Source organism: Pseudopipra pipra, chromosome 4 (assembly GCF_036250125.1).
Source record: "Pseudopipra pipra isolate bDixPip1 chromosome 4, bDixPip1.hap1, whole genome shotgun sequence".
In the NCBI taxonomy this organism is placed as follows: domain Eukaryota; kingdom Metazoa; phylum Chordata; class Aves; order Passeriformes; family Pipridae; genus Pseudopipra; species Pseudopipra pipra.
Window position 1 is genome coordinate 33273017 of NC_087552.1, and position 15220 is coordinate 33288236.

The 15220-nt window shown below is 37.3% G+C and overlaps 1 protein-coding gene across 4 annotated transcripts in view; it reads left to right on the plus strand.

Annotated features, from left to right (window-relative positions):
• Nucleotides 1–2745, plus strand: part of GLRB (glycine receptor beta) — a 49959-nt gene extending 47214 nt beyond the window's left edge. For all 4 annotated transcript variants that reach the window (XM_064652325.1, XM_064652324.1, XM_064652327.1 and 1 more), the window contains one exon: nt 158–2745. In XM_064652325.1, coding sequence (XP_064508395.1) covers nt 158–454 — 297 coding nt within the window. In that variant the 3' untranslated portion in view covers nt 455–2745. The remainder of the gene's footprint in view (nt 1–157) is intronic.
• The last annotated feature ends 12475 nt before the right edge of the window (nt 2746–15220 follow it).

Here is a 15220-nt window from a genome sequence, read left to right on the forward strand (position 1 = left end):
TATAACGTAACCATTCGCAAATTAGGCTGATGTAATGTATCCCTATCAACAAGTAATTTCCTGTATGTTTGTTTGCAGTGTTCTCTAGCAGCTGCATTAAGTTTGTTAATGGGATGTGGTGAGTACATCGTGATTCCACTCACTCTTTATTTCATAGGTTGGTGAGACCAGATGCAAAAAAGTTTGCACTTCGAAATCTGATCTGAGATCCAATGATTTCAGCATCGTTGGAAGCTTGCCAAGAGATTTTGAATTATCAAATTATGACTGTTATGGGAAGCCCATTGAAGTCAACAATGGGCTCGGGAAATCTCAAGCCAAGAACAACAAGAAGCCTCCTCCTCCCAAGCCTGTCATTCCGTCAGCAGCAAAGAGAATTGATCTTTATGCAAGAGCACTGTTCCCTTTTTGCTTCTTGTTCTTCAACGTCATATACTGGTCCATATATTTATGATAAATCTTTTATTTATTTTTTTCATATGTATAAAATATAACCCATTTCATTATCCCTTCCCAGTCATGAAGGCCACTGTGTGAAATTATTTGCATTTGCAAAGCAATATGTTGCATCTTGATGCCGTGCGATTGTACTGAACATATGGCATCTGAAATTTGAATGAAAGCATGACACTGCAATGTCTGTGCTCTGACCAACGTTGTATATAAATGTACAGCACACATCCTGCTTTAGGAATATATATGAAGGACAATGCATACTACGTTATAAAGCTGAATAACGCTCTTCACTTATTAGTAACATACAGAAATTTAAAGTGTTTCTGACAATGAAACTGATGTGCACGTTGAGTATTATTAAAATCAGTATTCTAGTATATGTAGTATTTAACAGCTTTTCTGCTGACTTCCAGAGGGAAAAAACCACCCACCAAACATCTTGTTCTTGTATAATTTTAGATGGCACTGTTGAAGAAAAAGCTAAGATGTAATTCATATTATTTAGACTTTGTAAGTAAAGGCAGCATTAAATAAGCAGATCTTGTCTATGTGGAAAAATAAAGATCAGAGAACTACTAATTTTGTAAAATCAGCTCATTTAGGAAAAAAAACCCCAACAATTGTGTCCATGAAGCAGGCACACTTAAGTGCGTGAGAATATGCTGACAATAAAACATTGGGCCAAATATTGACTGCTGTTTCTTTAGGCACAAACTAGATACAATATCTCAAAAACAAACAAGCCACTTTCTAGACTAAAGGTATCAGGAGTTTAGGGAGGAATCACAAGATGCAGTTCAGCATGAGGTTTGTTATACATTTTTACATTACATTTACATTATTTTGTCCTTCTATAGCATCTGGCAAGTGTGTAAGTCACTTTTTTTTGTTGTTGTTGCATTGGACACATCTTACTTGACTTGTTTTGTTTATCCCCTTGACAGCTTTCATTTTAAACAAACCAGTTGTCAAGAATGAAATCCTATTTTCACCATTAATTATACCTTTTTCGTTTGTGTGCTAGCTAACACGTAGGAGTGAAAGCATGTCCAAAGGTCTAAGGGGCTAGGACTCTTAAATATATCATGAGCCTCCTGTGGATGCCAGGGTACATCCGTTGTAAGGGCAAGTCATGCGATGAAATGCAGCCTAAAGGAAGCTGCATGTATGTAGGCATCTGAGTAGCGTGTGTTCTCTCAGAACACAGGGACTTGGCCTCGGCCCATGAGAGTGTACAGAGAAATATGTCTCTGCTTGTAAAGCTGGGGCACCACAGCTAGTTACAACATGTGTACGTGTTACTAGTTGCAATATGAAAATAAGGCAGTTCTCACAAACTTTGCAATTCGTAAGAGGAAACGAGTTACTGGCGCCTCTTGGGCTCAGAAGGGACTAATTTAAATACATGAGACCTTCCATAGTGTGGAAACAGAAACAATCCCACTTATGCTACATTTCTGGCATGCCCAGGATGTACTGAGCCAATGCAGGCCACCACAATCGGACTGTTGCATCACTTGGGTGTTTTCCACCATGAGAATGTTGTCCACATGCAGCAAAGCCTGCACAACCAAAAGGTCAAAAGTGGGAATATAAGAAGAGCAATGGCATGCCACACCGGCTTCGCTTGGACATCTGGCAGCCCTGCATGTTCCCAGGGCCTCTTGTAACCACTGCCACTTTGTGATCCACAGGCTGGTTGCAACTTATCATGTTTGGGTTGAAGAGATCTGCTCCTCAGAGAATGGTCACGTGTTTTTCACCAGCTCCCTGGCCACTTTCTCATGAGGGTTTCAGGGAGCCACTCTACCAGGTGGCCACAGTTTGTCCTTTGGATTTCTTTCTGATCCAAGGAAATGGAAGAAAAATCCCAGCTGTTACTGAGCTGTCTTGAACCAGGGCTGAGGGAAGGGATATCTTAAAGGTCTGCTTCAAAATTTTAATAATTCTTTTGGTTGAAGGTAATTGCAGAATTGTCAAAGACTCCTAAGAAGCAATAAGGAAAAGTATAGGAGAGGAAGAAAGGGAGAAGGAAAAGTATAAGAGAGGAAGGAAGGGAGAGGGAACTTTTATACATACAGAGTGCTATATTTATAGACATTATTTATTCTCATACTTGTATTTTTTCTTACAGTACTGGAAGGCAAGAAAATAATTACCCTGTGTTGGAAATTATATGAATTTTGGAAGATAATTTTCTTGTTGGAACTCTTATTAAATGATCTATCTGTAATTAGTGTCCACATTCTATCTGTAAAATCTCAATTATAGATTTTATTGTTAAATTAATCTTTGTTCCTTCGTGGTTTCCTGCTTACTTGATGGCTTTTGTGTTTTATCATAAAACATTTAATCAATAATACACTGTAATTGCTTTCCAACTCACACAAAGGGAAGAAAAAGGAATGCATATTGTTCAGATAAAGGTTTTTTGTTCCTTACAGCACAAAAACTAAGGCCAGAAGCAAAGTTTAACAGCAAATTTGAAACTAAATTTAAAATGAACCAATATCAGCGATAAAGAATTAATTTTCTTTTTTACTTACACTAGATAATATTGCAGTATTTCTATTACCTTGGAACATATTAGCTTGTCCTACTGAGCAGTAATAATTGATTTATTTTATTTTTCTTCTTTCCACTAAAGGTCATTGAAAGTTTTGCATGCCATCTTACATTATGGTCCTCCAGCACCCTCTAGTTGTAAAATTCTGCCTGTTGACTGATTTCAAGAATGTGGTGCAAATACAAAACTGTATAGGCAATATAGGATCTCACCTGACTGTGATAATGTGACAGGAAAAAAACTATTATTAAATTAAAAATAAATGTACATTGATTGAATCAATGTACAGCTATAGAAACTTGCAATGCAGTATGAATTTTAAATTGAAGAAATTAAGACATTCAAGTAATAGCAAAGATGAAGTTCATGAACTACACACTAGTAACTAGATTAACCAGTCATGATGTCTGAACAAACCGCATGACAGCAAAATCTGTTTTTGAGGGAGAGGCCATCTGTGTTTCAGCTGACATTTACTTTAAGTTCTGCTGTTTGCTGGTAGGAGAGTTACAAATTTTTGTTCTACCCTTAACATAACCCTTGGTATTTTCTTGGCTCTTAAGCCCTTTAGTTATCTTTCTACATTTTTCAGGATTTTAGAACACATTCAAACACTGCATCAGGAATTTCCATGGAGATTAATTAATTCATTTCTTAACTGCGTCCACAAATTTAAGGTAGACAATAAGTAAGGATGTGATTTGAAAAGTATATCTGCTGCTATGTGTTAATTCCCTGTAATCCATACCTCATGTTTGACATCCTGTTTTAGGAGCAGCTCTTTAGTGGCTAATGACACCTCCTCTTTTTTTCAGTTAATTCTGGCTGAGATGGTGTATGTGAGCAGTCTGTCCTTTGAGTGAGGAAAGGAGTTTATTTTTGTAAGTGCAGTGTACAGAAGATTGACTGCTTGGAAGCACTGCCAAGCAGCTTTCATTCTTCAAAGTCTTCAAATTAATTTGGACTTGGTAACAGGGTAAAGAGAGAGTGTCTTTAGCACCCTATTACCCATTAAAGAGAAAGTAGCAACACTGCCTTCTGGGGTAGTGCCAATGGGCATGACCACAGTCATTGATCTGGCTCTATAATCATTTAAAGGAAATGCACTTACAAGTAATCTTTATTTAAAATTATTTTACTCTGTAGAGAGACAATACCTTACTTAAGCAGTCTGTTATAGCTGTTAAGGGAATCTATTAAGAGACATTATAATACAGGTCTCTTCTTCAATTAAAGCAGCTTATCATTATGGTTACTGAGTGACTTGCAATAAGGATATTTATAGAATAGGTAGCATTAAATTATTTATTTCCAAGGGAGTGCAACCTGAATATATGCAGTGCCAAGTGATTTTTCTGGCTATTGAGATATCGTAGTGCTGCAGTGAGTACAAATGAGGTGTGTAGGAGATAAGGGAATGATAGGACACTCTTACTGATGCTCTGGTATACTAATTCCAGGATTACAGAAGATAATGTGGAAAGAAATTCAGATAAAAAGAGATTAAATAATAGTTTTGTTTGTGTCTACAGTTTAATTTGTGTCTAACAATTTAATTGTTTTGTGTATGAGTTACCTTATTTTTATATAACTATAAAGAATAAATTTTAAAAAAAGGAAAATTAAGCTCATCTTTGGTGCCCAAAAGATACAGAAACTAAGTCTTTTCCTATGAAGCTCTACACTTAATAGTGGAATATACAGGAAAAAAATGCACAGTTTTAAGGACATAAATTTCTCATCACTGTGATTTTGTCTACAACATTGTATCAAATCAATCAGAAGCAATCTGGGCTGCTTGCAGCACTCCTTTGTGTTCTGACTTATTTGAGAGAGGTGCCTATCCCTCTACCCTGCCTTGCAACTGTCCTCCTTCCACCAGTGGGAGTGGTGTTGGCAGACATTTAAAATAAACATTACCTGGCTATTTTGAAATCTTTCTTAAAGCCTTTCATTGCTATGATTATGTCTGTGCTGCAGTCACTGAAATGCCCACAGCTAATGCAGACCTATCCAAATTAGCCTTAAACTAAATGTTTTGGGGAGGGCTGGAAACATCACCATGGTGACGGTGAGCTCTGGCTGGGAAGCCTACCTGCTAGCTAGGACAGGAAAAAATATGCTTGGTGTTAACCCCCACTTAGCTTTGTGCTGCCTTGGCTGTTACGCTCAAACGGTTGGTTTAAAGTTAGCTGGTGTGGGTGTTTATCAGCCCATGCCTGTGAAATGTAGGTGTATGCTGGATGACGCACCATGTGCTAGGACAGAATTGATTCTTCCCACGGGTGATGTGAAAGATGCCGCTGTAAAATATTCTCTCCGTGGGTCTTGATGACATATGGGATTTCTGACATGTTTAATTTTGTGTACTGACAAGAGCGTTCACTGGCAATTATAAAAAAATGCCAGTTTATTTTCCTGAACCAATGCACACGTGAATGAATGAGTTGGATTCACCCACCTGAGCATGAACGAGGTTGCCTCCTGAATCTAGATCGTAAGACTATCCCTTTTATGAGCCATTCTGTTTAAAGTCCTTAAATCTAATAGAGGATATTAGATCACAGTCTTTTGAATGAATAATGAGACTAGAGAAACTAGTGAGACTAACAAGACTAAGACTGTATAGGTCTTTTTTGGCTTCCAGATGCCCGTGGATGTCAACCCTGATCTTGAGGGGCACTCCCTGATTACTTTTCAGCATGGGGTTTCTCAACATGTCAGGTTCTGGAGAACAGCAACCACTGACTCCCTGCCAAGAGGGGATGTGTTTGAAGGGCCTTCAAGTTTGTTAGTCAACTCATCTTTGTAATATTGAGATACATCTACAAAGTCTGCCTGGCACCATTAACTGTAACACAGAGACAGCAGATGCATTAAGCACGTCTTTTAGTACAAGAAAATTAATGGTCTTTCCTCTTACTGCATGAAGGTATGATTTACTGTGATGGAGACCAACCAGTAAGATAATGTGGGTTACTAAGGATTTCTATCCCACCAGGCAGTTGCTTAGGCCACATATGATACTTTGAAACAGAAGTATGGGAACTATGGAGTACAAAGGATAAGGTATTGCATAACTGTTTTCCACCCGATGAGTTCCTGAATCTGTGGCAGCGGATAGTGTGGAGTTTTTCATATATATCTGTGTAGGTCTGTTTCTTTCTAAGAATATTCACAGTGGGAGTCATTTTTCACTTGAGGTAGCAAACTCAAGGTTTTTGGGGCCAAGAAACCCTCCTGAGTATAGCAGGTCAAGTTGTACCATTGCCCCCTGCAAAAACCTTTCAACTCAGAGGAAACCTTCTCTAGCGCCATAAATTGCAACAAAAACCTCTGCTGAAACTGAGACTGCTACTGAGAGGAAAAACTGTGTGTAGGCAGCCCCTGTGCTTCCACCTTCTTTCACTGTAGCATACATCATGATAATCAACAGCACTGTGTAGCTTTTCTGTTTATCAAGCTTGAGTGATTTCCTTGGCAAAAAACTTCATCCATCCTGCCGTTCATCTCCTTACAGTCAGAGCAAAGACTGTGTGTGACTCTAACAGTGTTCATGAAGGCAGGCCAGTGCTGATGTTCAAGAACAGAGGAACAGTAATATATGAGAAGACCTCGGATACGCTCGTTTCGCAAATTTTGGCATTATCTGTATTATGCCATTTCAGTTTTGTCCCTATAACTCAGAGTATTGTGATATTTGGATAACATCTCACTACATGCATTATATTTTTGAGTTAAGTGCATTGAATCATGAATTTCCTGTCAAAAGCAGAATAATAAAAAAAAAAGTAGTCCATGTGACATTTTTTAAAATGTTGATTTCCTCTATTAACCTTAAAACTTGCATTTGACCCAAAGGCTAGGGAAATAATGTTTCTCAGTGTTTAATAAGCCTTACATTGTCATAACAGATTTATCAATGTCTCAAGCAGATTCATTCTTCCAGATTAATTTATTTGTTTCTTTGACTCCCAAAGGCCAGCTCACTGGAAAACATTAATTTAAATACTGGCTATTTCAAAGGCATAATACTGACAGGAACTGACTGTAAAGACTAATGTTTTTGACCAATACCACTCCAGCATCAGTTTCTGCTTTTGACAAAGCCTGTCTTGCTACCTGCTCCTGCTTCTGACAAATCCTGTTTTGCCCCAGCCTACTGGAGGGTGTAAAATCTTTGTAGGCTTTTTAAAATATCTGTCTGATTGTGTCAGCTTCTGAGGCAGCCCTGCTCTCATTATCCTTCTGGATGTGCTTCAGGACCAGTATATTAGAGAAGCAATCTTTTTTCAAGCAAATACAAATGATATACAGCATCCACTGTGAGCTATCATCTACTTTGTGGAATTAAACTTTAGTCTTTATTTAATAATTCTTCATATTTTCTAGTTGGTTATTTCCCGAGGTGAAAACTTCTTAAATAAATAAATTCCTTAGAAGAATAAACAAATGTGCATAATGGCAGGAGAGAATCGCCTCAACCTTGCATGTGTTCTCTGAACTTAAAGCTCTTGCCTTACTGTGGTCTTAAAGCCAAGAAGGTTTCAGAGGATCTGCTGAAGTCATGATGGCTGCCCTACAGAAGCCTGGACAAGGACAAGAGCCCCTCTCCTTGTAGGACCTGCCCTGTACATCTCTATTCAATGCAAACCGTCCAGAGGAGAACACAGCTAGGTTTCCCAAGTCCTGTGCCTTTGCAATAATGTGTTCTTCACATTCACCACTTGATGAGTTTTCTTGCAACAGAGAGGCACTTTCTTTAGAAAAATAACAGCAATGATGCCATGGTAATATTCCCAGACACTACAATTTCATGGGAGTGTTTTACACCACTACTGTAGGATATTGCATGTTACTAATTTTACCATGGGAGGTTTTAAACAGCAAGGGCATATCCAAGCTGGCAGCACTTTATTATCTGTTACCCATAAACATGGCTTTATTACTTTATTTGTCATATTCTTCCATAGTCTTCCTATTTCAGAAAAAGCATTTTAAAATGGGAATTTTTCTAAGCATACCACAGCATATTGTGGTTTACTCTATTTTTTTTCCACAGGAGCATAAGGAAGAGATACTGTGTTTTACATTACAGTGCTCTTGCAGAAGCTTTGCTAGTGTCTGTGAAGAAAGTCTTGATGAAATTAAATCGGAAAAAAATTTCATGCAGTGTGCAAATGAAACAGCTAGGAATAAACCCATTTATGCAAGCCTCATGCTGAGAGTCTGATGAGCTTTGACAATTGGAATAAATTATTTTGTCTGAAAGGAGATTCCAGTCTTAAAAGACAGGATAACGTTGAATTTTTCAACAGTTTTCATTTCTCATCTGAAAAGAAAAACTTTATAGAAAAGACCAGGTAGTCTTGTCCATACTGATGTCATATCTGCACACAGCCATCATGCTCTCCTGTAATATGGTCCTTCTGCCAGTTCATGCTGCAAGAATTCAGTTGATGGACTTATTTCTTCTCTGACCAAGCAGTAAAAGAACTGCCGTTGTCTGACTGCACATGGGGCACAGCTGAGGGCACAGCTCCATGTGCAGCCCAAGTCCAGACATCATAGGTAAGTGATGGTCTGTAGCTAAACACAGTACCCAGTAAGTAGAGGCAAGTGTCTCTTCCCCAGATCTCCAGTGCAAGTTTGGCAGATTATTTCCTCTATTTTCTTATGTTCCTCTGCACTAAGTGACAGAAGACAACAAGGTGGCTTTCTCTTGCTCCAGATATCTTTTGTATAGATTGGATGTGGCTGGGGCAAAAAATTTTCTGTTTCTATAAGTTGTACAATGCCTTAAGGCACTACTTTAATGCACACAAATAGTAATAAATAGTCATTATTAATCATAGATTCAGTGACAGTAGTGATATCTGGATTTGGATTCTCCCAGTCTTAACATTTCTGAAAGCAGTCTGGCTCTGATTTCAAGTGCCTGATATTCCCCCTTGTTTACATTGGCTTTACACTATAATTTTTCTGATTTATAGTCAGAGGAGAATCAAACCCATGTGCATGTACACATTCTTTCCTTTAATATTGCTTCTTTCTGACATCTAAAGAAGATGTTTAAAATAACCTCACAGTTCCTTGCTTGCATCCAAATTCTGCAGAAGATTCTGCAGAGTAACAAAGGAGGAAGTTGTAGCTTTTAAAATTATATATTTATTCATTTATAATTTAATTTAAATAAGCATAAATATCTATATTTAATATAATGACATTCTTAGGAATGAACCTTCATGAAAATAGCATGTTACAATTTTTTAAGTTACCAGTATTTTCCCCTTCTATTATTACTATTGTTTAGTTTGGCAAGTATTTGCAAAGTACATCCATATCATACCATGTATTTTTTCAGTTTCCTGTAAAATAAATCATCCCCTGCCATGACACAGAGTGAGCCACAGGATAATAAATCACATACTGGAGTAGCTCCTTCAATTGCAAATTCAGAACAAGTGTTGTTACATACAATGTACAACAATGTACTCTTTTTTAAAGAAAACGGATGATTATTTTGTATCTAATATTTTATTAGGTTGCTAATGTGAGTAATTATGTATAGTAATTAATATCTTGTTAATTACTAGGAAATAAATTAATAAAAGTGATACAGAATAATACGGATATGTTTCTGGGGTTTGTTAGCTAAATCTTTGAGGTGGGAAGTTCCTGTTAGGCACTACAGTCTGTCATTTATGGGATGTCATCCAACAGCAGTGTAGATAGAATCACCTGGGGATTGTTTTATACACAGAAAGTTAAAAGCGAGTGCCACACATCTGTCTGACTCACAGATTGCTTACTGCTGGGTTGTCTTTCATGGTTGACATTCAAAAGGAAAGCAGGGGAAGCCCACGAAGGGTGGTATTTTCAATCCATTTAGCCTCACTGTCATTTCATGGGATATTACTGTAATTGATTATCCATATGTATCACACAACCATTTGTCAATAACACCAAATTGTCTGTTCTTCTAATGAGGCACTGAATTGAGATGAACTATAATTAATAAAATTATAAAATAATCAGATGATGAATGGAGAAAATTCCACTCTGAAGCGAAACATTTATTCTGCAGACTATTTATGTGCAGTGCTGCAAGAAGCAAGGAAAGAAGCAATATTGCAATCTGCTATCTTGTTCAGCAGTAGTGCTTGGAGTGCTGGTGTGATCTGTGATTTTCCTTAACTGCCTCAAATAACTGAACTCTTCCTGTTGTGAAGAAAATCTGAAGAATATATTGCTACTATTCTGGTATTAAAACATCAGTAAGAACTCGATGATTCTGGATACATGTTTGAGGCAAGAAGTTTCTGATCTTTTTATGTTTCCCTAGGTTTTTCAAAAGGAAATCTTGTGTGTTTTCGGTAAGCTCATTTCATTGCTTTTGACATTGATTTGCTACAGCTGACCAACCTCTAAAATTAAGGTTCTATTTTGTTAGTCTTACTAAAACCACAGGGAGCCAGCAGAATGCAGGCAAATATTGGTGAGGGTTCTCCTGCAGAAAATGCCTTTCAGTGTTCTTATTTATGTCAGATACCATCAACAAAGACTTTTTAATAATTTTAATTATGGAAAGTGAATTCATTAGATCACAACAGAAGATCTGCTTGATTTAACAGAAAAGCATTAATACTATATGCACAGTAGCTGTAACTGGTACTGACAAGTTGGGTACAACCAGGATTTGGGAGAGATGATGTATCCCTGTCATTGGCCCACATATTCCCTGCTGTGGCATAAATCCTCTCTCTCTCCATGTTATCCTTCGTAGCTAGTTTACGCTTAGGACAGTGGTGTTTCCAAGTTCAAGGTTAGGTTGTTGTTATGTGCTTTTAACTACGATTTTTGAACTGCCCTGGAGACTGCAACAGCTCATCTCTTCATTTTTTAGCCCCTGATGCATTTATACATTGTTCTGTGTATGTGGCCCTGTAGTGGAAGGAAACCAGAAATTTAAAATTGTTCAGAACCCAGCTACCTGTGCACATCACCTCCACGCGTGCGTCTTATTAAGGGCAATGCAATTTGCAAGGAACAAGGTCAGTCTCAGATTAAATGGAAACTCCATAGACCACCAGTAATGGCTAGCAGTTAATCTGTATAACTTTCCAATACAGCACAAATGAAGTTTCAGTAAAGATAAGCAGCGTCATTTTTTTTGTCTTTAATGTCACAAATATTAGCTGGAACTTTTCTACTATAAGCTCTCATATTAAACCCTATATTTAAAGCAATTATACAGTTAGAAGAATGCTATTTCCTGCACATTTACTATGGAGAAGATGTATTTCTAGTACAAACGATGTAATTAAGTGCCTCGTAAGAATTGGTTACTTTTATCTTAAATTTCTAGTTTGCTTTTTTTCCTTCTGTAGAAGCTTGCCATTAATGCAACACTATTGCAACTAATCTCTGGGAAGATATACCAATGCAGAGGTGAAAGTAAAAATAACTTTGCTGTGAACTAGTTCTGTGACTGAACCACTGAAGTGGTTTTTCAGAACTAAAAATAAACTTCTGTTGAGCAGAACTCTGTACGTTTCCATGATAACTCAAGCAAGCTGTTTCTTGACAAAATTGTTTTCCTAAAATAAAAATTACTGATGTCAAACAGGTACATGGTGAACCCAAATGAAAATTCTGTTGTGGAAAGATCATAATGATAAGGATAAGGGAGCTGATGTTTCAAATTACAACAGTCCTTTTAATCTTATATCCGATTTTGATGATATTTTTAAAAGTATAGTGTAAAATGCCTGCAGTGAGTAATTGGACAAAACAATCTTTTGGATATTTCCTGAAGGAAGAAATTATTATCTTGTCTCATGCAATTCTATCTGTTCCTTCAACTTACTTTTAATGTTGCTAAGTACTTGAGCTCCATAGTATAATTTCTGCCACAATATGTCTCTTACTAATTTTTGCCATAAAATACTTTATTTTAACATTTGCTGGAGATTTTTTGTATTATTGATATATTTTTAATTTTTTTTCCCTGAAAATTGTAGCAGAGACTATTTGACTGATCGATGTCTAAGCTCTTACTCACTGTATCTTAAATTTCACTCTATTTTCCCATTGACAGAAGCCCTCACAAAATTATAAAACTAGAAAAGTGATCTAAATAAAATGCACTGTAATAACATAACCATTTTTAAACTAAATCCATAGCATGAACACGTGTTTTTTTAAAAGAAGGTTTGTGGGGCTTTTTTTTATTTTTAAAACAAAATTAAAAAAAAATAAAATGAAGCTTTGCACAATTTGCTTATAAATGAATTTATGCCCTAATTCTCAGTTACCTATGGACACATTAAACCATGTTCACATTGCCAGTTCAATGTGAATTGGCTGACTGTGACTAGTGGCATTGATACTAGTGGAACCTGATGCCTGTGTGCCTTCTGATATTGTTGTAAGGTTCAAAAGGGAAACACCCCTACAGAAGAAGAAAAATGGAGCTTTCATTTACTCTCCTGGTGACTGCAGTGAATTTTGTTCTCCTTCACTGTGGAGGGAGCAGAAAAGCAGCCTGTTACTCTCATATATCTCCCCATGCTGACAGCTAGCCAAATTGCCTGTGCTCCACCGAGCAGCCTGGAAACAGGCTCCCAGCACCAAGGGATGGAGGGAGGTGGCACACTATCCTCTCCCCCTCCCCAGTGTTGGCCTCTGATGGGTTTGGTCTCCAGGCCAAAATCAGGATTAGCCCTGGCATTGTCGTTGCAGCTTCCCTGCTTGTTCAAAAAGCTCTTGGTCTCAAAGCCTTGTGCAAAGGATGTGAACAAGATTGTACAAAAACTGTTTCAGACAAGAAGTTAAGAAAGAGAGATTCACTCCAGCACTGTGGAATGTTATGAGAAGCTGTCTTCCTTGGATTAAGGAGTTTAGTGGTTAGTTCTGCTGTAGTGGAAAGCATCTTTGCAAAGCTTATGTGAATACTACCCTGAATCCTGTGTGAGGTCATAAAACAAATTATAGTGTTGATTAGCATGCAAAGCCACTGTCAGAACTTCCATTCTCAACAGGAGTCCAGTGTTCATGAACTAATTTTAGATGTTGGGATACAAAAAGAAATCGAGTAGCTGACGCTCATCAGATTTGCAACAGGTTCAAATTTGAAAAAGATCAGCTGATTTCTCCAAGTTTCTAAGGTAAATGGAGTAGGCATATATTTTATGAATAGTTTTTATGTATGAATGAAACATTAAACCAAGAACATGCCTTCCCCACACTGAGAATGACCATTACACAGTCCATTTCCCATGGGCTGGTGTTTGCCCAGTGTTCTTGTTCAAAATTCTACCTCTGGACACTCACTACAACAGCAGTAACAACTTCGTACAAATATTCATAAAGTTAAGTGCAGCTGTAAGGAGTATGTGAGCAAGCATATACAAGGGTTTTACTATCACTGGCACATATTAGCCTTGGGTTTCAATCTGTCTGCATTTGTAGATCCCAAGCTGCTTCTCAGTGTCATTGCCTGGGATTCCAAAGATATGAGATCATCACATGGTGATGATTCTTGAGGGAAAAAACACCTAGTTTTCAGGAAATTCCTTCTGTTGTGCAGAAAAAAGTTTCAAGTCACAAGTGAATAGAAATGAGAGAGTGAGTAACACTGAAAGTATACCCCAGATATGTCAGTAGAGAACAGACTGTTAACATTCTTGTCAGCTTGTATTTGCCTTTTAACATTTTAGCGTGTTGTTTATGAATGCAGGGAAGTGAGGTGATTTGACAAGTACTGGCAATTTGACAAGTACCATACCTCAGCAGAGAACAGTCCACCAGTATATAAAATCCGATGTCTTCATCATCTCCAAAGGGCTTTTCATTCTGAATAATGAAGCAATACATTTCTCGCAGGTGACAGAAAAGGTGCAAGGCTAAAGAAGAATTTCAATGATTAAGAAATGACCTGAAAAATGGTTTTAAGGTTGATATTTCAAACACAGATGCTGGCATGGAAAAAGGAATAAGAACAAGATGAGAATAAAAAACAACACTGGAGTCAAGGCTGGCATTACTTGTGGAACAGATGGGAGAGGTGGCAGATGAAAAGAGAGAGGATCAAGGCTGACTATTATAGTCGAAAGTAAAAACCCAACGCATTTGAATTAGCTGTGCTCCACAGGGGGAATTGGGAAGGTAAAATCAAAATAACCACAGAGAAAAAGACATTTTGATGACAATGCATTGGAAAACCAGATGGAAATCAGGCAAGGAAGGAGACGGCAAAGAAGATGAGAGGTAGCAGGTAGGCAGGGAAAAATTAGGACAGGGATAAGAAATGTATCCCTTGGGTCTGAGACAAAGCAATAGAAGTTTTTATATCATTGGAAGAAAAAAAGAAGATATTGCCAGATGAGACTCGTGGATTCAGCATGCATAGTCTAATCTAAAAGTGTTTCTTTTATCCTTTTCCAGAGGCTTAATAATGTAATTTGCTATAATCTCAGTAGAAAAAAATTGAAGTAATCTATAGCAGATTTTCCACACACAGAGTTAATTCAGCATATACTTAAGTGACTTTATTGGCAAAACAGATATAACACTTCTTGCAAAAAGCAAGAATGCAAGTAGCTTAAATAAATATAGTCAATCCCAAATTGCTATAAATTTCTTACAGTGGTTAACAAACTGCACTGTCACAGCTACAGCTGCACAGCAAAGAGAAGTGAAAGATGTACGACTATTACTAATTATTTTACATTAGTTGTACCACAGGGTAGTGATGTTGCTTTTTTCATCATCAGAATCACATAATGGGAGGCAGCATAAGCTATTCCTTAGAGTGTGTCCTCCCCGGGCGTATGTACCATTAATGGGAACAGTACATGTTTGCTTATCAGAAGAGGAAGCAGAATGAGCATGGAAGATCAGAACGTACTTTTTATTTTTAAAAAGACTCTTGAGATCCAGAATGAACATATGGGACTATACGCTTTGAGAAAGACTTGGAACTTTCATTTGTGTTTCCTCTTTACTTACACCCACGAGTATTTGCAAAAATTCTGCAGATTTCAAAAATCCAAAGACAACAATCTTTTGAAGGTAGTATTTATTGATTGGCCATGAAATCAGAGTATTCATTCATTGGTACAGAATTTTTGCATTTTACAAAATCTACACATTTTATGATTTTTTTATAATGAAAAAGATAATGAAAATAATTCT